The sequence below is a fragment of the Miniopterus natalensis genome, chromosome 2 (genome assembly GCF_054644295.1).
Source record: "Miniopterus natalensis isolate mMinNat1 chromosome 2, mMinNat1.hap1, whole genome shotgun sequence".
Lineage (NCBI taxonomy): Eukaryota > Metazoa > Chordata > Mammalia > Chiroptera > Miniopteridae > Miniopterus > Miniopterus natalensis.
Window position 1 is genome coordinate 127,823,965 of NC_142082.1, and position 22,024 is coordinate 127,845,988.

Here is a 22,024-nt window from a genome sequence, read left to right on the forward strand (position 1 = left end):
CTGTTGTAAATCAGCATGGTCAGGATCACATAACTTGATGCTTGTTGTCAAAAGAAAATATGACTGGCAGTGTTATTTCATAGAGCCCTGAAATTGCCTAAGTGTCTATCATGGTATTTGCTGTTAATTATAGGAGTTAAAATATGTTCTACAAATGTCTATAAAGGTGAACTTTATGCCAAAAGGTTATTACCCCGCCAGGGTAACACAATAGAGTACCACTCTGTCCTTTAGATGTTGTTTTACTCTTTATTTTTAAATAAGCATATGATACTTTTAGAATCTGGAAAAATGTCTATTTTAAACAATAAACTTTGAAGTTTTCTTCAAAAAGTCATACGAACAGTTAACTTTGCAATTTGGTGTTTGTTAAATATTTTGGAAAAGGCTATATAGTGGCTTATCCCCTCTAAAAAGTTTGCTTCTAAAAGACATCTTTCTGCCTGTTGGAAATAGCCACCAGACGCGGAGCTCAACAATGGGGGCTCGTTTACTCTATCTAATCACCGTTGGCTAATTTGAATTTAGAATATTATCTCAACCATTAGTTAGTCATTCCTCAAAACAGCCTGATGGGAGAGATGAACGCAATCACCCGTTTCAAAGTGAAACCAGCCACCGTGCCCCGCAGAAGAGTCAGATCTCCAGTTACACAGTCAGGCCCGCTAGGAATCAGGCCACGTCTCAGGGCTACCGCACATCCAATAAAGACGCAAGAGTGAAAATTTTAAAAAATTTAAAAACCTCCACTGTTTCCATTTCATAAGCACTTGAGTTTCAATTTACTAAAATTTCATAGCAATGAACAATCTTGAAAACCTTTATAAATGCAACATCAGGTCTATCCTACCACTTTTTATGGCAACCCAGATATAAAATGTGCAGCACTGTATATATTTGCTTATAAAATATTCACAAATTCCCCCAAATCTACTCTCAGAAGCAGCATAGTGAAGATAAGGTGGTGATCAAACAACAAATGCATGTTGAATATCCATTACGCCCAGGGCTGCATGCTGGAGCTATGCACAGAGATGCGGCAAGAAGTCAGACACCCCAACTGTCTGCTCGAAGGTGCTTACGGTTGGTTTGATAAAGAAACCACTCTAATACATCTGAAACTTAAGAATACTGTAGAAACACTTTTAAAGGTGTATATTCCCAATTTTAAAATAAGCATTTTTTCCTACATTTTTCTTCACCAAAAACACATGTTTTTGTAGTCATTTTATTTAAGCTTAAGGTGCTTGGTGCACAGGTTACTTTAGAAGGTTGGAAAAATCATAGGAATTGGTCTTGAAATTATTTATTTCATTATTTAAACAATGCTGTCTTTAACTCTGTCTTTCAAGAAGGAAAACATGGAGGCATAATCTCAGAGGAAACATTTCGAATAATTAAAAAATCTTCCTAGCCTACCATGGGAAGATAACAAAGGTAATGAATCAGCGTGCAGTCTTTTTCCACTACACTGAGCCACCACACGTCATAATTCTCTATGCTCTTCTAAAAAACGTTCTCTCTCAAACATGCATGCTTGTTGCTTTTAATGGAAGAACATTCCCAATACCTCTCCAATGAGTGTAAATCCTGTTTATATTCTCGCCCGCCCCCGTTTATGGCTGCACGAGAATTTACTCTGTGTTTTGAGCACACACAGGCTGTCCTAATTCCCTTTTTTGGCTGGTGGAGCCTCTTCAGAACTCTTTAGGGGGAAAATGGTTCTTTTTTCCTTGATCCCAGGGCAAAGTCAAAATGAAAATAACAGACTTAAATGGCCCATCCTCCTTCACGTCACCTCCGACTTCTCATTCAAAGGGGTACTTGGGGCGGCAGGTGGAGTTATAATTATAGATTAGAAAAAAGCTACATCAGCAGCTGCTGCTTCTGTTTGTTCCCGGCTATAACTGTCATCATTGGGCAAATTGGCATAAACAGGCCTCCACAAGTGGAAAATCATTTAACCCCTGTGCTTGTCTGGGTGCTCTCAGTGGCCGGAGAACAGAAAGGAAACCTCGCTGTGCACGAGCAAAGGGTGAAACCGAGAGAGCCCCACCGACCTGGAGGCCCCTGTCCAAGGGGAGCCCGAAGATTTTCTTTCCTGTCGGAGACTCCAAATCAAATAAATAGGTTAGTGCACAGAGTTTACCTCTGCATTTTAATTCTGACCTCTGCTCTATCTGGTCTTTGTTTTTCTGACAGAGCTTAACGACAAGGCTGAACTGTTCCATGAAAGAGAGTTATTTGAGGACTGTTATTTAAAACTACTATGAGAACAAATTATGAAATGGGCTGAATTTATTATGGTCCTCTCCCAATTTTGGCTGTATTCACTTTAGACAAATAGTCAAGGTAAAGACGGAAATATGAAACCAGTTTTGTGGCATGAGCCCCATCCTTTCCTAATACTACTTACTCATGCCAAAAGGCCCTGAGTTGTTTTTCTAATCAAAATCAGTAATACCGAAGGCTTAATTTTGCTATTTAAAAAAAAAAAATACTGTGAATATAGTTCCAGAGTTTTATTTCCTTAGGGAAATAGGCAAATTAGAATTGGATTGTTTTTCCAACTCTGAATAAAAGCAGAATATTTTCTTGTTTATAGTAAAATGTGTGCTGTGGGCTACTTTATACAAAAAACTGACTGTAGGATTTATTTCTTGTGTCTCGTACAATTCTGACTAAAAGCTCTATAATTTCAGTCTAAGTAGCTCCATAAGACTCTCCTCTTAGGTCCCTTTGAGGAAACCAACAGGTTTCAATGAAATCTCATTTTATCTGGTGTGCTCTATGTTAGAGAGTAGTTGAGCAAGATTTTCAAACAGATTAGCTTTGGGCCATCTTCTCAAAACCTGGATATTTAATCTCTTGGTGAGAAGCAATGGAATTTCAGAGAACTCACTGAAAACTGAGCTTTGGGGCCCAGTTCTCATCCTACCCACATCCCTGAAACAGATCCAAGTGGAAAGAGTCCTAAATAACGGCGTCGTTTTATTCAGCTCCAAACAGAAAGTGAACCATCCCTAAGCATTTTGTGCTACACTTTTCAATGGGAAAGTGCACCTGTCTTAGGATCGCTGCGGCCCAACAGTTTGCCCACCTTTTGAAGTATACCTAGAGTGCCAGCTGTGCACTCGGAGCTCCATTAGAGAGACACCCACATCCAACTAAAACAGCACAAATGACCCATCAATTAAATTCCCACAAGGAGCTTGTTTCTTTCTAACCATGTCTCCTGATTTCTAAGAAGAAAGCCACAACTCCCCCTAAGGAAGTTTAAGGGTGAAATAAATACCTCTTTCCATACTTTAGCAAATAAAGACCCAAAGAATAAGTTTGGTCACTGCTTTTGAAAATGTCAATCAATATAGCATATCAATACCCTAAATCTTCCTGTGGGTTAAGAAAGTATATGATAGGTAACATTACAGCAACGTATCTCATTTATTCATTCAAATATCTATGGAGGAATGGCTATGTAATCTAAAATAATACTTAGAAATTAAGGCAAGCTTATAACTGCTGATATTACTCTTTCCAGAGATGCTTTTCCTCCCTTTTTTCTACTAAGCGATGTAGCACCAAGAGAGTGGTTATCTCCAAATTCCAAATTGCACGAACTGAGCGAGAAACGCAAAGGGGGAGACGGACGACTGGTTGTTGGTGTGGGTTTCCGTTGAGATGCAGACTTATGCTTTGTCTTAAACGTGGCTTCTTACCTGTATTTTGTCTTCTTGCTCTTCTAGAAAAAAAACTATCCAAGATGACTGTCACTTACTCCAGTAAAGTAGCCAATGCGACTTTTTTTGGATTTCATAGGTTACTCCTCAAGTGGAGAGGGAGCATCTACAAACTACTGTACAGGGAATTTATTGTTTTTGCTGTTTTTTACACAGCCATAAGTTTGGTGTACAGGTACTTTCCTTTGCATGAACCCCTCGGTGGCCATCAAGTATCACGGTAGAATACAGTCTCAAAAAGCTGAGCCCCTGGTGGCCGCGGGCTTGCCTGCGTCACCTCCTGTGCAGATCCTCTGTTGCCTTCTCCCGGGACAGGGTGTTTTAATCCGCACCGACCCCTTCGGGTTGGCAAATAGACGCACACTGCCACGTGCGGGTGGTTCTCATTCCAGCCCCACATGAAGTGGTCATGATGAGGTATCAATTGTGTGTCAAGAATGTTGCTAGAGGCACAAAATGGAAGATTTATACGTAGGTCTTCAGTGCATAATGATTTGGAATGGCAAAGTCCACAAATGAATAATTATTGGTGCCTCTCTCCGCCATGTCGCTCCCAGTTTGAATGTGTGCTTCGAGAGCTTGTAGCACCTACCCACGTAATGAACGTGCTTGTGAACGGTGCCTATCGGGCAGATACACCTGATATAGAAACTCTCCTTCCTTTTGCCTGGAATGTCCCTCAGCTAAAGAAAAGGCCCCAAAAACTCACTTATTCTCTTTAAATCTTCCGAGTTCGGGGCATGTTATATTTACAAAAGATGTTTATTCCTTATAACTTCACAACCTATGCCTGTCAGACTGGCATAAAATTTGAGCAATATTATATCCAAGAACTACTTTTCTGATTAAAAATTATAGTCTTAATAAAATTTTATCAGTACTACAAAAGAGAAGCTTTATGAGTTTTTTAAATTAAAATTTTAAATTATTTAAATTGGGGGGAATTAAAACTTAAAATAGAAAAGTTAAAGGTTTTTGAGGCTGTATTTCCACCTTTTCTATGTACATCAGTTTGTTATTTTTCGTCTGCATACAAATGAACAAATTTGTATAACATTGCTCTCACGTACAGTCTTCCTTGCAGCAATAGGACCCCACTTGAAGAAGAGGGGTATTAATTTGGTTGGCTGATAATTATCAGAGTAAAATAGAAAGATATATTTAGCTAATATCAAAACTACCATTTCAAATAAACATACATATTGGTATACATTTTGGCGAAATGTCTTTAAAGGGAATGTTTCTTTAAAAGCCTCTAATAATTTTTCTGATATGTCTTATAATATTTTTTGGCAACTTATTTATGTGTTACCTAATCCTTCAGAATATGAGATGGTGGAAGACACATGACATTAATTGTCTCAGTTTATTTTTACTAATGTGAATTTATTGCTGCTACTGCTGCTTAGAATAGAATAGTCCTTAGAAAAGTTGCACTGTAGCTAGAAATGCTCCATGGAGCTTTAATTTTTGCTCCAATATCTTATTTATACCCTACAAAATTATATGCATATATTTTTTCTAAAAACCAAAGAGTGCTTACACTTATAACAATACCCATTAGTTCAAGTTATTCTTCATTTTTTGAGGTCCAAGTGTAAAAGCTTGTTAAAATAGGTCCTTAAATCTTGATCAAAGATACACCAAGAACTATAGGCTGAATTTGTCAAGAAAGTCAAGTACACATGTAGAAAAAATATAGACATAGTTTCCTTCTCATGTCCACTAATGACCTTAAGTTTGTTTTTTTTTTAAATATATCTTTATTGATTTCAGAGAGGAAGGGAGAGGGAGAGAGAGAGAGAGAAACATCAATGAGAGTCTTCATTGATCAGCTACCTCCTGCACACCCCCAACTGGGGATCAAGCCCACAACCAGGGCATGTGCCCTGACCGGGAATCGAACTCCGATCGCCTGGATCCTAGGTCAACGCTCAACTGCTGAGCCACTCCGGGCCAGGCGACCCTAAGTATTTTTTATCCTATTAAAAGCAAATAAATATACTTAGCAAAAATAATAAGATAGCATCAGAATTCACTAATTTGTTTATATCTCTTCCTATTTTTGTACGGATTTGACAAAGTAATTGTTGTAGTACTTTCTAACTAGTAAAATTTCTGTCTATTAGCTAAATATATTTTCCTTTGGCTAATTATTAATAATAACAATCACTTTGTGATTGAGTACAATACCACATGTTATGTTGTTTTATATAATATATATTTTTTAATCCTCATAGTATCTCTGATGCGTAGATATTTATCCCCATTTACAAATGAGAAAACAAAGGCTCAGAGAGATTTAAAAATATGCTCAAAGTCCAAATCTATAAGTGGCAGATCCGGAATTCAAACCCGGCTTCCCCTGACCCTATGGTCTGTGCTTTCCACAGTTAAATCCCCTTCAACCATTTCTATTTGAGTATCAGAAACCATTCTGGCTGTAACTTTTCATCAGCATGACCTTGATGGCTATGCAAACAGGTGATGCCTCTCTTGTCAGCTTTTCCTGACTTCAGAATTTCTGACACCTCCTCCAAAGCTGAGGCAAGAACTCCAAGCCCACCCCACACCCCATACCCTGCACCCCTTCTTTGTCAGCACCAGCTCCCATTTCTTCATCTGCAATCTGATTGGTGGCTCATTATCCCTCTGCTTCCTTGATCAAAGTTCTACTGACCCAAATAGGCCTTGGAAGCTTGTTAACATGGATCTTTCCAAGGGATTCCCTTCTCCCCTTGGAGCAGCTACACTCATTCATTGAGGCAGATTCGTCTCTGTTGCTTCTCTTTCCAAATTTTGATCATTATTATTAACCTGCTTTGAGACATTCCTTCTGGCTGAATCGCCTCCCTCCAACATAAGTATTAATAATAGTCTTATTAAATGAATTTATGTTTAACAATATTATGAAATAAATTTGGGTTGGGTCTATGAGATAAATTTTTATATTTATATTATGTTCATGTAAACCCACCAAATACAATAATAAAAATTTCCACTTCTAATTGTTAGATCTGTTATTCTATATTTTAAATAATTGCAGGCTTTAAAATAAAGTTATACTATCCCTTGAAATACAACACAGAAAATCAAGAATGCTCTGAGAGGCAAATTCAGGAGAAAGTAAGATCAAGATATCAAAATCAGGGTCATTATTTAATAATAACTTAATAACTGCAATCCTCTTAATCAAGACACTTTTTCTCTCCTTGAGTACACCTGGAGAATCATTGAAAAACATTCTTTTATGAGGTATCATGCTCCAAAACCAACGCATTAATCATATAAAAGTTTGAAAATATAAAGTATTTAAAAATAAAATATTTAATAGACCTGTCTAATGGCCAACAACAATTATGTGCTAAAAACGTTAGTACTTGAACTACTCAGCTTTTGAGATACATCAGCTTAGGAAGAAAAGGAAAAAATTATTGCTCCTTAAAAAAAATTTAGCGATTATTTGTGCTTAATTGTTTGCACTGAATATCACTTGCAAAGCAGGTGCAGAAGTATAATATCATAAAGGGCTGTGCATTTTATTTTTGCTCCAGATTGTTACTTACAGGAGCCCAAAAACGTTTCTTTGAAAAATTATCAATTTACTGTGACAGATATGCTGAACAAATTCCAGTAACCTTTGTGCTTGGTAAGTATAGGTCACACGCAGAATGCAGCCACACAGCTGTCTCCGTTAGGATGACACCGATGACTCTGCATGGGAGTGTTTCCAAGCTGCGAGGCATGCCTGAAAAGCCACCGCTTGCAATAGAACGAGAATCGGCCATAAGGTTCGCCTTCAGGGCTGCTTTCGCTAAATTAACACCAAACAACTTTGAGGTAATAATCTGCTACTGGACGATGAAGCTTTCTCTTCACTAACCCTCCACCTTTGCTGCTCATTTTTTGAGTTCTAATACCCACTTACTGGGTGCTGCGGCATTGCCAGGCACAAATTACTTTTTTTTTTTCCTGGAGGGCAAAGTCATAAGTATGGATAACAACATATTTTTACACCCCAACCCCTAAAAAGGCTAAAATTCTGCTAAAAGCATCAGCGTTGCCGCGTCTGCTCCCAGAAAGTGCTTTAGAGTTGTCCGGTTCTCCTGCAGGGTTCTATGTCACTCTGGTGGTGAACCGCTGGTGGAACCAGTTTGTGAACCTGCCCTGGCCCGACCGGCTGATGTTCCTCATCTCCAGCAGCGTGCACGGCAGGGACGAGCGCGGGCGCCTGCTCCGGAGGACGCTGATGCGCTATGTCAACCTCACCTCGCTGCTCATCTTCCGCTCGGTGAGCACGGCCGTGTACAAAAGGTTTCCGACCATGGACCATGTGGTCGAAGCAGGTACCGTGAACGGCTTTTCCTTCCATGGGCTCCTCTCCGCCTAGGTGGGAACCTTCGAGCTTCCTTTGAAAATCCCTTCTTGAAATGTATTCATTCGAGAAACATTTATTGATTACCTACTATGTGCCAGGAACAGTCTTAGAGGGAGTAAATGATAAGGCCTGGCTCCTGCCCTCAAAAAGTTTTTACTTGAGGGAGTGGAGAAGGAGAAGCAGCAGTCACATGGCCTGTAGGTAAATATAATAATTATGATCATGTTTATTTAAACCATCTATAATATTACCTTACATTTTCTACCCCTTTACAGTTCATCCATTTTCATAAATGTTATTTCCCTTGGACCTTAAAAAAATGAGAAAGGCAGGAAATAGATTCAGAGAGGTTATGACCTGCCCTGGATTGCACAGCACACAGTTATAATTCAGGCTCAGAACTCCTAACTTAACACTTTTCCCCAAACATCAGGAGATTCTGGTAGGAACCAGCAATGTGGGTTTTTACCTAGGCAGGCCCTGAGAGGTGGCAGTAAAAGGCCACTACCGTGTGGGTCTGTTTTCTCTCCTGTTCCTCAAAGTAGATGCGATAATTCTATCTGGGCTCATAGACACACTATGCTGAGTGCAATTATGTTGGAAGAACGGTTCTCTTTGGTGTGTTACTATTTAGCGAAGAAGCTGTGAGTTAAACCAGCCTTCAGTGAAAGGAGAATTAAGTGAGGTAATTCTCGGCATGTGCTGAATAGATACTGGTGGTTGTACTGGGTTCTTGTTAACAGATCGAAGAGTTTGTTGGAATGGATCAGTGAGTGTATAGAAGATAAAAGACTCATGAGATGATTCTATCTTTGTATTGAGTATGCTCTCAAATTAGGTTGCTGTATCTATTCTCCTCTGAAATGACCTTGAAAAATTTTTTTTTTAATAATGGTAGTTTTGGTTTGTTTTTGGAGGATTATTTTTGGAGCGGGAAGGATACTTTTGATTGGTTTGGCTTCGCTTTCTTAGATGGGCAATACAGATAGTGACTAAGAACACAGAGTGAGAGCTGGGATTCTTCCCCCACCACTTACTAGCTACGTGCCCTTGTGTGAGTTTTTTACCTTTTCCATGCTTCAGCTTCCTCACCCATAAAATGAGTTTATAGTAATTTATGGTATTGCCTATCTCATTCACATACCTCCTTGGCTTGGGAGGATTCATTAAGTTAACATTTGCAAAGTGTTAAGAGCACTGTCCGGCACATGGTAAATGTTACATGAGTTCTTGCTGGTAATAATGAAATCAACTAGTACAAGAGCATAACAAGGCCTTTTGGTCACTTTAGAAGACTCATTTGATGTGACATCCCAGGTCTCCTTGAACTAAATGACCATGAGGCTGAGAAAGCCAAGGTAGAAATAAAGAATGAGGGGTGCAGAGGATGTTGTTGGGGTTACAGATATGAGATAGTAACAGGGTGCAATGAGTTAGTTAAGGATTCACGTGGGCATTACTAATTGCCTGGTGAATGCACAGGTGTATGTATTATGATGTAAAACCTGTAGGAACTTTTAAAAAATTAACTGCTACGCCCCCTCCAAATTTAAAAGTTGAATACTGCTTCAGAATGACCAAGTTGAAAATGCTACTTGGTGCCTTCATTTTCTTACCCTAATGTCTATAGGATCAAATGCAATAAGAATTTCCACATCTGAAGAAAGACCTAAAAATAAATGAGAAAGGTTTGACCCATTCCAAACTGATGAGTGAGAGCTAAAGTTGACTTGGATGAATAAAGGTGATACTCCTCTAGTCCTGATGCACCCTTGAAATGAAGAGAGTGCATTCTGAAAGGAACTAGACACCAGGCGCAATTCTCAAAGCAAATCTCATCCTCTTAGCGTCATCTTCATATTAAAAGCAAATCGGGAGGAAGCCAGGATGCCTGGGGGTGGAGAGGTTTTGGGGCCTCTGGTCAGACCTGAGTTCGAGAAGCCTGAGCTGTGCCATGGCCCTTACAACAAAAGATTGCAGGTTTGATTCCTGGTCAGAGCACATACTTAGGTTGTGGGTTCAATCCCTCATACGGGAGGCAATGGATCAATGTTTCTCCACCCCTCAAAAAAAAGGAAGGAAGGAAGGAAGGGAGGAAGGGAGGAAGGGAGGAAGGGAGGAAGGGAGGAGGGGAGGGGGGGAAGGGGGGAGGAAGGAAGGGAGGAAGGGAGGAAGGGAGGAAGGGAGGAAGGGAGGAAGGGAGGAAGGGAGGAAGGGAGGAAGGGAGGAAGGAGGAAGGAAGAGGAAAGAAAAGTTAAGTAAAGTAAAAAAAGGAGGCTCAGTTGTGCTCAGGTCTGAGGGGCAAGTAGAGAGGGAGAGGTGAGCAGGAGAATGATGAGATTTTATTTCCTTTAGGTATAATTTTCACTATACCAAAGCTTACTTCTCGTCAAATTTGTGCAAATGCCTGTCATGTACTGTGCCCACCCTTTTTTGCCGTGTAAGGCATTTGGAATATTGGGATATCGGAATATCCCCAGCCATTCCAAGGGAGCCTGGAGATCAGTCATTCACTCCTCGAATTGCAGATAAACAAGGGTGTCTCCGGGTGTGATCCGCAGGCCCTCAGGCCCTTCACTACTTGAATAACTTGAGTTGTTTATTTAAAATGCATATTTCTGAGACCCACCTCAGATCTACTGAATCAGAACCATTAGACTTAAGGCCTAGGAAACCTGCATTTAAACTTGCTCCTGTGCTGCCTTTTATACACTGAAGTTTGCAAGTACTGGGTCTTTTCTGGGATGCTTTTATTTGAAAACCTTTTTCTCAGCCCTAGAGTAAAAGGTTTTGGCAACCATCAGGTAATTCATTACAAAGTAGCAACGATTAAGAAAGAGAGTGAATTCAAGGTTTGGGTCATGCTAGAGGCTCCAGAATTGTAAAGGAGCTTGGGGGCAGCAGTCTGGTTAGAGGCTATTGTCCAGAGGATTTGAATTAGACCTGATTAAACATACAAGCATCATTCTGTCTTCGATTGTTTTGTCGGTTTGTGTGGAGTGGCTGAAGGAGGAAGAGAACTGTGAGAGATAGGAGGGGGCTAAAGCCATTGCAAGCACCTTCTGGGGCCATCACTGATTATCGCAGGACAAAGGTCCCCACAGCTCTCTTTTCATTCTGTGGAGCAGCTTGTGGCCCTGGAGCAGAAGGTTTGTGCATTAGGCGGTGGGGCAAAGGTTCTGAGCCACGGCCAGCCTCGTGGGTGGGCACCCACATGGGTGGGCCCCACTCTGTCCCCAGGCTGCATTGACTCACCCGACTACCTGCTTCTTTCCGCACTGGAGAAGGCTGATGCAGTCTGCACAGGGGTCGGTCTCCACACTCTCCCAGCTGGACACACATCTCCGCCACTCTCTGCCTGTCTTTTGCCTGTGCAGGTGTTTCTGGGAAGAACAGGAAGTTCAGGGATGGTGGAAAATATTTGGCAGATCCCCTGAGCCCAGAGCCAGGGCACCTGCCCCGCTGAAGGGCAGAGAGGGCTGGGAACTAAAGCGAAGGGGCACCAGAGGGGTGGGGGCAAAGACAGGATGCAGTGCTAAGGGCACAAAAAACACCTCTTGTCAGGCGGCTCCCCTGTGTAATATCACCTGTCTGCAAAAGTACCTGTTCTCAAACTTCAGTGTGTATTAGATATTACTAAAAATCAATATTGCTAAAAATGCAGATTCCAAAACGCTACCCCAGAAATTCTGGTTGAGTAAGTCTGGGGTGAGGTCCAGGAATGAGTCTTTAACAAGCTCTGGGGACTTTGAGGCAAGTGGTCCCTGGATCCCACAGTGGGCTTCCAGGTAATCGGGGTTTCCCTCCAACCTCCTCTGCTTGCTTCAGGAAGGGTCCTGGGCAGGAGGAAATGAGTGGGAGGCAGAGAGAATGAAGGGCAGCTTTTCCTGAAGCATGTGGCAATCACATGCCTGAAGCCTGATGAGCTAGTCACTCGCCTGCTAATCCCTGAACTTGCTTTGTTCATAAATTGGACACTCATGCTATATTACTCTGGAAAATTAAAAGGACTCAAATGCATATGACTGGGGAAATGCATATGCTTTGATGTTACAGGTTAAGTTTCTCAATTTGGAGATAAAGTTTTTCATTTCTGCTCTCATGAAAATAGAAATATAACAATTGAATGCTAAATAATGTCTGTTATGCTGAAAATTGCCCAAACTGGCCTGTTATCAAACAGTTATTTATAGAGGAATGGCAATACAGTCTCTGTGATTTTGCCTGCTGGCTATAACCCTGCCCTGGAAAAATCATATAATTCCAGTCACCTGCCCGGGAAGATGTCACTCATCCAAGTCAAGTCAGGTGCACAGATCTTTGCTGATTCAAGCATGGCCTTAACTGGGTGCTTACATTACTGCATGACACTGCATTGAAATATCTTATCTAGTGTTTCACAGTGATCAGGAGAAGAAAATATTTCTCTTCAAAATGTACTCATCAGAGCACAAAGATAGACAATGGGAAATTATATACATTTTTCTTTAAAAATTACTAAAGCTGTTGCTAAATCTGTGGTGCATTTGCTCATTCAACAAAGATTGACTGAGTGTATACTATACGCCAGGCACTGTGCTGGGCACTGGAGCACAGCTGTAAGCAAGAACGGATATGGCCCCTGTCCTCAAGGATCAGTAAAATTATTACAAATCTTTCCTTACATGAATCATTTTCAGAGACAAACAAGTATAGTTACAGCTAAATTTCATATTTCTATGTAGTATTTCTATTTCTCTAAAATAATTTCCTTCTATGCCCATAAGAATGGCTAGAAGACAGTAAAATTTGAGGAAAGGGCACTCCTTACTTTTCTTAAAACCCTGGAATCTTTACATGAAGTTTCTTGAGCTTCATCTATGACTAGAAAGAGCTTAATGAGAGCCCATGGGAATTTTTATCAATGCTTATCGTTAACAGACTTTAACACAGCTAAGCGAGCTCCCAATCGTCAAGTGGCTAGTGAGATAAAGATTCTAACTTTAGATGCACTGGCTGGAAGGCAGCCCCATTCGAGTTTCTGGCATATTTAGATCATTTAATCTGTGATCTTCTCTCACTAAGTAAAACCAAATGGATTTTGTTTAATATTGAATTTCTGCCCTGTGGTGTCCTGTTCAAGTTTTTCCTGGCTCATCACGTGGCTCTGGGGCTCCTTGGTCTCTGAAATTTCCCACTGCTCTGTGTTACAGGAGAGACGACCAAGGGACAGTGGCATTCTCAGCTGTGCCAGTTTTTCCTCTGTTGGCTGAACTTTTACAGGCTGAGTCAGTTTCCCTACAGTGTCACATGACGAGCCCAGACAGACAGAATGTCATCCTGTGAGTGAAACCTGACTCATCTATGTGCACTTGCATTACACAGGAGAGAAAGTGCACAGTAGAACCAGCCCTCCTCGAATCAGTGCCACGCATGGGAGTCTGGGCTGGTCAGTGTTCCAAGGCTCCCTGCAGTTCTGTTTTAGGAGTCAAGTAAAGACTACCCACTCAGTGTTTCTCAAAGTATAATTGTAGACCATCTTCATTGAATTATCAAGGGTATTTATTTCAATTGCAGGTTCCCAGGCAACCTAAGGAATCAGAATCTCTGGGGCTTGGGAGCGAGCAATCCACATTTTTAACAAGCTCCCCAGCAGCACTGACCCAGACAAAAATGCTGACATGGTCAGCTTGCCCTGTGATTCTATGCCCACGGTCGTTGTGCTAGTTGGAATCACTAAAGCTCTTTTAAAAATACTGAAGTTTGGCTCTCACTCCCAGCAATTCGGTTCAATAGGAATAGGGCGTGTCAGTGGTTTTTAAAGCTCCCCAATTATTCTATTATGTAGCAAAGTTTAAGAGCCACTGCACTAGGGGTACATCTATTAACTCCTCAACTTTATCGGCAAGTCACTCAAATCTCTTCACCAAGGGCAAATTTAATTCCCAGCCACCTGGGCAGGTGCGGAGTGAAGAGCACTGATTTTGTGTATTCCTGTGTATCATCTGTATATGCAGTGAATTAGCAAATGGGATACTGATTTAGTGATGGGGAGATGACTGACTCCCATCGGGAAAACAGGAGTTTCTTTGTCTTTGTTCAGCATTGCTATTCCAGAAACTGATTTTACTCAACCATATCCTATTTTAAGCTTTTTAAACTGAGTTGTAACTTAGTATTGGGTTCTTAAATCACTCTAATGGCTTGCAACCAGCATTTTTAATGGAATGGAGTGGAGTGGAGTGGAGTGGAGTGGAGTGGAGTGGAGTGGAGTGGAGTGGAGTGGAGTGGAGTGGAACAGAAAACATCAGAGAGAACATCGTGTAGAGGAGCCAATCACTATTTTGTGAACCACACATACCTCACTGTGGTTCATAGTATATGATGTTTGACATACAGCCCTACACAACGCCTTTACAATGTGATTCCATCGCTCTCTCGACCTCATTTCACTTCCCCCTGATTTTCCCGCTTGTCAGGGATTTCTAAACTGCTACCATTGAATTTAGAGGATAGCTGTAGTTGAATCTGGTGGCTTCATTACATTCATTTGGAAAATACAAAGATGAAAATGAATCAGGCACTTTGCAGTGTTCCTGAAAAAGTCCCCTCTCTGACAAGGGCTCAGTTGCTGAATCACAACTTTCTCTTTCAGAAAGAACCGGCAACAAACCCATTCTGCCTTCAGGATTTGCAATGCAGAGCTTTTAGCTCTCCTGCTAATAAAACCTCACTGCACACTCTGCTTTAAAGATGAGACATCTGCCTTGGCTTCAACCGAGGAAAAATTGATCAACTGTACAGACAAAAACCTATGGCAACTGGAATATTGTTTATCAATGGGCTTAATGGGTCCTTTGGCTTCAGGGCAATAAAATGTTGCCTTGAAGTAGCAGAACTTACTCCATCAAACCACAATTCAAGTTGCAAGTAAATACAAACATATAAATGTATGTATGTGTGTGTTAGATTTTTATTGACTTTGATTTGAAATATTAAGAGGGTTCTTTGGGATAAGCAGTAGGAAAATTGCTGAGCAGAGCTGAACCAGCCAGAAAGCCAGAAGGAAAGATTTAACAAGAGAAACTCCAGGCAGGTGCAATGGCAAGATAAAATAGCAATGTCAGGGCTACGGACAGAGCCTGAGGGAGCGTGGCAGGAAGGCAGGCATGGGAGGGAGACAGGGCACTGTCAGGACCGGCCAGCTGATATAGCAAATCAATACCTGTGGTTAACATAGGCTTAAAGATGGGAATAATGACCACATTCTGAGAAAGATCATCGTTCTCTGATTAAAATGGCCTGAAGTGCTGATGAGGATAACATGTCCTTTGATAGCAAATGCTCTTTGAATTGATTTGACCAACAATCTAGAGATTTTCTTTCAATCGACCAAAAACTTGATTTCCAAAGATGGGGTTACTTTGGATAAGATGTGTGACCCTGCAGAACAAAACTTTTTCTGCTTGTGCACATGTTAATGGCTGTTTAATCATCTTTCACAGCAAAATGCTAAAATTTAAAACCACCAGCTTTCCTCACTCTGCATGCCCCCTTCCAGTTGGTGGTGAGTGTGCTATGTGGTGGGGGGACCTAACTCCAGCTTTCGCATTTGCACTAAATAAACCCTCACTCTTCATATTTGCTTTCGGCTAAGAAGCCAAAGCGAGGACTTGCCAGCACAATTTGACCCATACTCTTGAATAAAAAATAACCAGAGGTAAAGTTATTCTTTGGTCAAATGACAAAGATTGCAGCCAGTATATAAATGGGGTTATTTTTGAAAATTGCACTATAGTCCCAAGACTGTAACTATTAGATAATTGATCCAAAGTGTCTGAGAATAGGTTTCCCGGTAAAGGATGACACGCTGCAATGAGTCTTTAAGCATAGAGCCCAGACAGGCCACGTTTACCTACTAACCTCTTGTAATAAGAATTAATCATTCTCTGCAAGTCTTTAAAAAAAAAAACAAAACACAATTATTGGCTCATGCATCAACTTTGAGATACACTGAGAAACAAGAAGAGAATTATCAGGCTCATTTATATGTTCGACATCCCAAGAGAGTCTAGTTCCCAGGCATGAGCTGAACCCTTCTAAGCTGATATAAAGAACCTATTATCTAAAACTAGCCTCCTGTTGTTAAATATTGGCTTTGTAGTTGTTACCCTCTCTGTTTCAAATATGAATAAGCAGAATCTCCAGTCAGTGGGGCAGTGATTTCAAACATTGCTGCAGGTCAGATTTTCCTGCAGAGCTTGGTAAAAATGCAACTTCCTGAACCCAGTTCCATGAAATCACCCAGGAAGATTGAAAAGAATGCTGATGCCTGGACCTTGCTCTAGACCAATTGAATCCATCTCTGGGGATAAGGCCAATGCATTGGTATTTTCTAAAAGTATCCACATGAGATGAAGATACAAGCCTAGGTCCAGAAGTCCTGCCCTATTGAGTGATTTAGTAGGTGAGGGTGAGGCCCAGCCCTCTCCGGGCATAGGTGTCACACTTGATTCTAATACCCATGATCCCTGGACCTTATTCTCAAACACACTGGCCTAGATCATATAAAAAAATGCAGGTAACTCCAAAGCTCGATGGTTTGGTGACTCTGAAAATGAGTAAGTCTCACTTCTCCTTTGACTTTTTTGTGCTATAGCAACACCTCTTAAGTAAAACTCAATCTTCGAGTTTAAAAGGGAGGTTTACTTTAAACGGGATGGCCAGATTCATAAACGGATTAAGATGCTTAAGGATAAAAAATGTGTTACATTAGGGCAAAAGTAGATTTTTATCTAGAGGTGTTACCAGAATTTCATAAGTAAATGATTGCATTGCTGAGACAAAAGTAACTAAAAATTATTATATCAAAAAATCAGTTTTAGAAATAAACTTTAATTCAGAAAATATTATTTATATTAAATCATAATGAATATTTAAAAGTCCACTAAGAAGTCAAAGGGGTAAGTACAAGCATAGTCATGGCAGCACTATTTTTAATAAACAAAAATTTTTAAACAACTTAAATATCTATTAAAAAGAGGACTCGTGCCCTAGCCAGTTTATTTCAGTGGTTAGAGCGTTGGCCCTCAGACTGAAGGGTCGCGGGTTCAATTTCAGCCAAGGGCACGTGCCTCGGTTGCAGGCTCGATCCTCGGGGCCAGGGCGAGGCTTGAGCGGGAGACAACCAGTCGATGTGTCTGTCTCACATCCGTGCTTCAATCTCTCTCTCTCTCTCTTGCTCTGTTCCTTCCACTCTCTCTGAAGAGCAATGGAAAAACTATCCTCGAGTGAGGATTTAAAAAAAAAAAATAAGGACCTGTTAAATAAATACTGTATATAATTAACTAGGATGCAGCCGTTAAAAAGAATGATACTGCTCTCTACATATTAACAAATAATATCTCCAAGGTGTAACTGAAAATAGGAGCAAATGGTGCATATGTATGTAGTATAAAGCCATTTGTGTTTTTAAAAGTTAGGATTGTATGAAATTCATTATATTTCTCTGGAAAGATACACAGTAAACAAGTTGTAGTGATTTCCTTAAGAGAGGAAACTGTGTGACTGGAAAAATGACACTCACTTCCCTCATTAATATTCCTTTGGCTCTTTTGGGTTTTTGTATCATTTGAATTACTATCAGTTTTTTAAATAAAGGGTTAAGTATGGACTGTAAGCTTTTTAAGTGAATCTTTGCATGAACAAACCCTGGTACATTGTAGGCAGTCAATCAATGTTTGTTTATTAAATAAACCTGCTGCATTATTCCTCCTATTATTCAGATCTCCCCTTTCTTTGGTGTGCAGGCGGGAGGGGGTGAGTAGCTAAAGTTCCACATAGGACATTATGCCTCACAGGACTGAGGGCTAAGCCTGTGCTAGGCATTGTTCATCTCTTGGCACGTGTTCATCATCTCAGGTAATTCTGCAACATCCCAGCGAAGTACGTATTACCATCTCTTTTACACACGAGAAAACCAAGGCTTAGAGAGGCCTCTGCAAACTCAAACAAATTGTGTGACAAACACACACGGTCCACATGCACATACACCCCCCCACACACACACACAATTAAAGAAGCACCTCCCAAGTAGATGCAGGATGTGAGAATTCTGAAAATAATATGATTTTTGTCCTTCCCAAGGCAAGAGAGAGCCCCATGGTGGGAGCTTTGAGGGAGAGAAACCCAGGGAGGAAGGCTTCACAGTTGAGGATCTGGTTACTTGGGACTTTAAAGGGAGTGATCAGGAGAAAAGTCACGTGGTCCGTGTTTCCATACGATACTAAGTGCTTTGTATACATTGCCACCCTTTATTCTTTTAATCCTAGCAATTCTAAGTATTCTTGTTCCCAGTTTTAGGTAAATAAATCAAAACCTAAAGGAGAAACCTTCCCCAGATGTTCTAGTCCACACTTAATGCCGCCACATTGCCTCATATAGTGTTCACGCACCATGTGTGTGTGCTTGTGCGTACACATTCCTTATCTCTACTACAAGTATAAACTACTGGTGACAGGACCCCTGATGTTTCTTTAATATTCCCCCATAATAGACTCACATAGCAGATACTGAAATATTTATGGTAATGTATTAGTGCTAAGATAAGTCTGTATAATCCAGCTGTTTTTATTTTGTGTCAAGGTTTTATGACAACAGATGAAAGGAAATTATTCGACCACCTCAAATCTCCTCATCTGAAATACTGGGTTCCGTTCATCTGGTTTGGAAATCTGGCAGCTAAAGCCCGAAAAGAAGGTAGAATCAGAGACAGTGTTGATCTGCAATCATTGATGACTGTAAGTATATCGTAAACTGTCAAAAAAAAAAAAAAAAAAAAGATGCTAAGCAGAGACCAAAAGGGACCTAGATGTGACAGGTTGGACCAGGATGAATCTGCTTTGTTTAATTCAGGCCCCTCAACATGCAGGACAAGAACAGCACACAGGTTCTAACTCAGATTGATCGACAGTGGTTGCTTGGAAACTGTATTAAACAGTATTGGGCTTGTAATATGCTCTGTAGGAAAGTGTCCCCTGATTGATTGACAGTGTCTGCCAAGGGCCCTGAAGGATCTGGTGCCCACACAGCATATTTGCATCCTTGGCTCCAGGACCTCTCCAGTCAGTTCCCCAAACTGGGATAGTTCAAGGTTAAGGCAGCATTTCAGATGCTCCAGGAAACAAAATTGTGTTTTCATTCAGTGAAATAACCCTAAATTCACCTGAGAAACAAATGAATGTAAGGGCTGGATAGATTTGTGCCATGATGGTCTCCTGCCTGGATTAGGCTAAGAGGAGTGAATGATTTAAAAATAGCTCCTAAATGAATGTGAACTCTTCTTTCCGGTCTCAGATAGTAATTTATGTGCAATAGGAGGGGGAAAAAATCAATAGATACCAGTCCTTCCTGCTTCAAAGAAAGATAGATTTTCTGTCAATATAAGCATCCTCATTTGGAGGGGGTAGGGGGCTAGGATGGATTTATTTCTTTTTTCTAAGATCTATAGTAAGCATGTTTTCAAAAGAGAAAAACAAACAAAAATAACTGCTCTCCACATAATATCCCAAAACGTCTAGAAATGACTTATGGAAAATATTAACCACTGCCTTCCCATCACCAGTTTGGACTAATGTCATGCTGGAAATTATGGATTCAATAGAGCAGGAGATACTTCTATAAGGTCCTGATTTACCTGAGTATTTAAAAAATATATATTCAAATGTACTTCTTTTAGCACATTGTTGAATTGAACCCGCAGCCTTTGAGGTCATTGCTTGTTGTCTTCAGAATTTTCCTTTGGGGTAGACTTCAGAACCAATTTATTAGCCTTACAAAGTCAGTCCCTCATTTTACAGACATCGTCATAAGAGACATGGCCACATTCCCGATCCTAGTAAATACTGATGACCACACCTGTCACTTTAGCAAATCACGTTTTGTCTGTTTCTGGCTTAGGAAATGAACCGATACCGCTCTTGGTGCAGCCTCTTATTCGGCTATGACTGGGTCGGGATCCCGCTGGTTTACACCCAGGTACCCAATGTGTGCACGTGACTGTGGTTTCTGCTCGCCCACCTTGGCACCGGCACTGGCACCGGCCGGTGCTGCGCTCTCACTCGGCTTTCTCTCTGTTCCAGGTTGTCACCCTGGCTGTCTACACCTTCTTCTTTGCGTGCCTGATTGGACGCCAGTTTTTGGATCCCACCGAAGGCTACGCAGGGCATGACTTAGATCTTTACATTCCAATCTTTACTCTCCTGCAGTTCTTCTTCTATGCAGGATGGCTCAAGGTAGCCACCAGTCTCAGAGTCATGAGACCCATTCTGTAATCTCTGTCATGTTCCAAACTCTGCAAGCTGAGCCTTCACTGAGTCTAGAAAATCATTCCTGCGTGAGTCCAAGGTAGATTTAACATTTAATAGCTCAGAGATGTTATTCCTTTTCAACCAGGGATTAAAGTGTCAGGGACTTGGTAAGTACCGTATTGCAGCAACTGAAGCAGCTCATTTATGCAAAGAGATTACAAGAAGACTCTTTTATGGCTATTGATTTTTTAAGTCTTTGTGTGCTCCCATTAAGATTACAATAATGTAAGTAAACTAATCACTGTATCTGCACTGATATTTTATACCTCAATAAGCAACGAGGCAGTAAAAGAGAGTAAATAAGAAGCCTTGTATATTGGATGTACGCATTAATATTATTATCTTGGTTCTGCTCGATTCTGCAGATAGTTAGCTGTGATTCCCTGAAATCCCCCTAGCTGTCTCACAATATTAAATGCATCCCATTTTCAAAACTAGAACTTGAGACTCAGAAAAGAATTCATTGAAATCAAAACCAGAAACACCAGAACTAATGATAACATCTGGTCTGCCAGTACATTGAAAACAGGTTAGAACAGTGAGGGCGGCTTGTCCAGCATCAGTGTGAAATTTTCCTTGTTCCCACCACCTCCTCTCGCCTCTCCCTAGAGATACGTGTAAATATCAGAAGCCTGATTCTTCCATCTCTTTGGGGAACTTCAAAAACAGAAATACAGTATGTGATGAAAAAAATTGGAGTCTTTGGCTACATTAGGTTAATTGAAATCTAATGACAGTTTGAAGATGACGTTAGTAACGTAGACTTTCCAGGTGTCTGCCCTGCCAAGCAGTAGCATGTTGGAGTGCACGTTGAGGTCTTCCAGGCTGCAGCAGCGTTTTCCCTGAAGATGCCTTTACTTTCGTGGGTTTGAATATTAACCAGAAAAAGTAATTTATGTTGGCATCTCAAATTATACTCCAAAGAGTAAAGGCATATTTTTTACAAATGGCAAAAACATTTTCAACCAGATGACAGTGATTTTTTTTTTTTTTTTTTACTTGTACACATTTTATTCCCCCACAGGGATAACACATGTTACTTTCCTGACAAGATGCTTAAAAAATAATAGTTGAAAATTCTCAAATTTTCTTTAAAATACAAAAAAAATGCCAAAATGTTGAGCTTGATTCCATCGTGAGCTTTTGATATGTTCAAAAGTCTACATGATTTTATAAAAGGGAGTATGTTCTGATACTAAGACTTACTCGACTTGAAGAAATGAGAATGTGTCATTAAATATTATGCCAAATGTGATATCACTCTCATTTCCCATTAGAAAAAAAGTAGACTATTTTTTTAATCCTCACCTAAGGATATGTTTTTTATTGATTTTAAAGAGAGGAAGGGGGAGAGAAACATCGATGTGAGAGAGAAACATCAGCTGGCTGCCTCCTGCATGTGCCCCCACTAGGGATCAAACCCCTGCCTAGGTATGTGCCCTGACCGGGAATTGAACCCACAACCTTTTGGTTTATGGATGACACTCCAAACAACTGAGCTATTCAGACAGGGCTAGACTCTATTTTTATAAACAGAAAAGTCACCAAAACTGGCCCAT

The 22,024-nt window shown here is 40.6% G+C and overlaps 1 protein-coding gene across 2 annotated transcripts in view; it reads left to right on the top strand.

Moving 5' to 3' along the window:
* Nucleotides 1-3,395: 3,395 nt before the first annotated feature.
* BEST3 (bestrophin 3) overlaps nucleotides 3,396-22,024 on the top strand; it is a 38,970-nt gene continuing 20,341 nt past the window's right edge. The window contains exons 1-6 of one of the 2 annotated variants that reach the window (XM_016198831.2): nucleotides 3,396-3,915; nucleotides 7,295-7,389; nucleotides 7,853-8,086; nucleotides 18,742-18,896; nucleotides 20,056-20,133; nucleotides 20,238-20,390. In XM_016198831.2, coding sequence (XP_016054317.2) covers nucleotides 3,692-3,915; nucleotides 7,295-7,389; nucleotides 7,853-8,086; nucleotides 18,742-18,896; nucleotides 20,056-20,133; nucleotides 20,238-20,390 — 939 coding nt within the window. In that variant the 5' untranslated portion in view covers nucleotides 3,396-3,691. Of the gene's footprint in view, nucleotides 3,916-7,294; nucleotides 7,390-7,852; nucleotides 8,087-14,752; nucleotides 15,051-18,741; nucleotides 18,897-20,055; nucleotides 20,134-20,237; nucleotides 20,391-22,024 lie in introns of those variants that run through there. The other variant, XM_016198847.2, reaches the window with a different exon arrangement.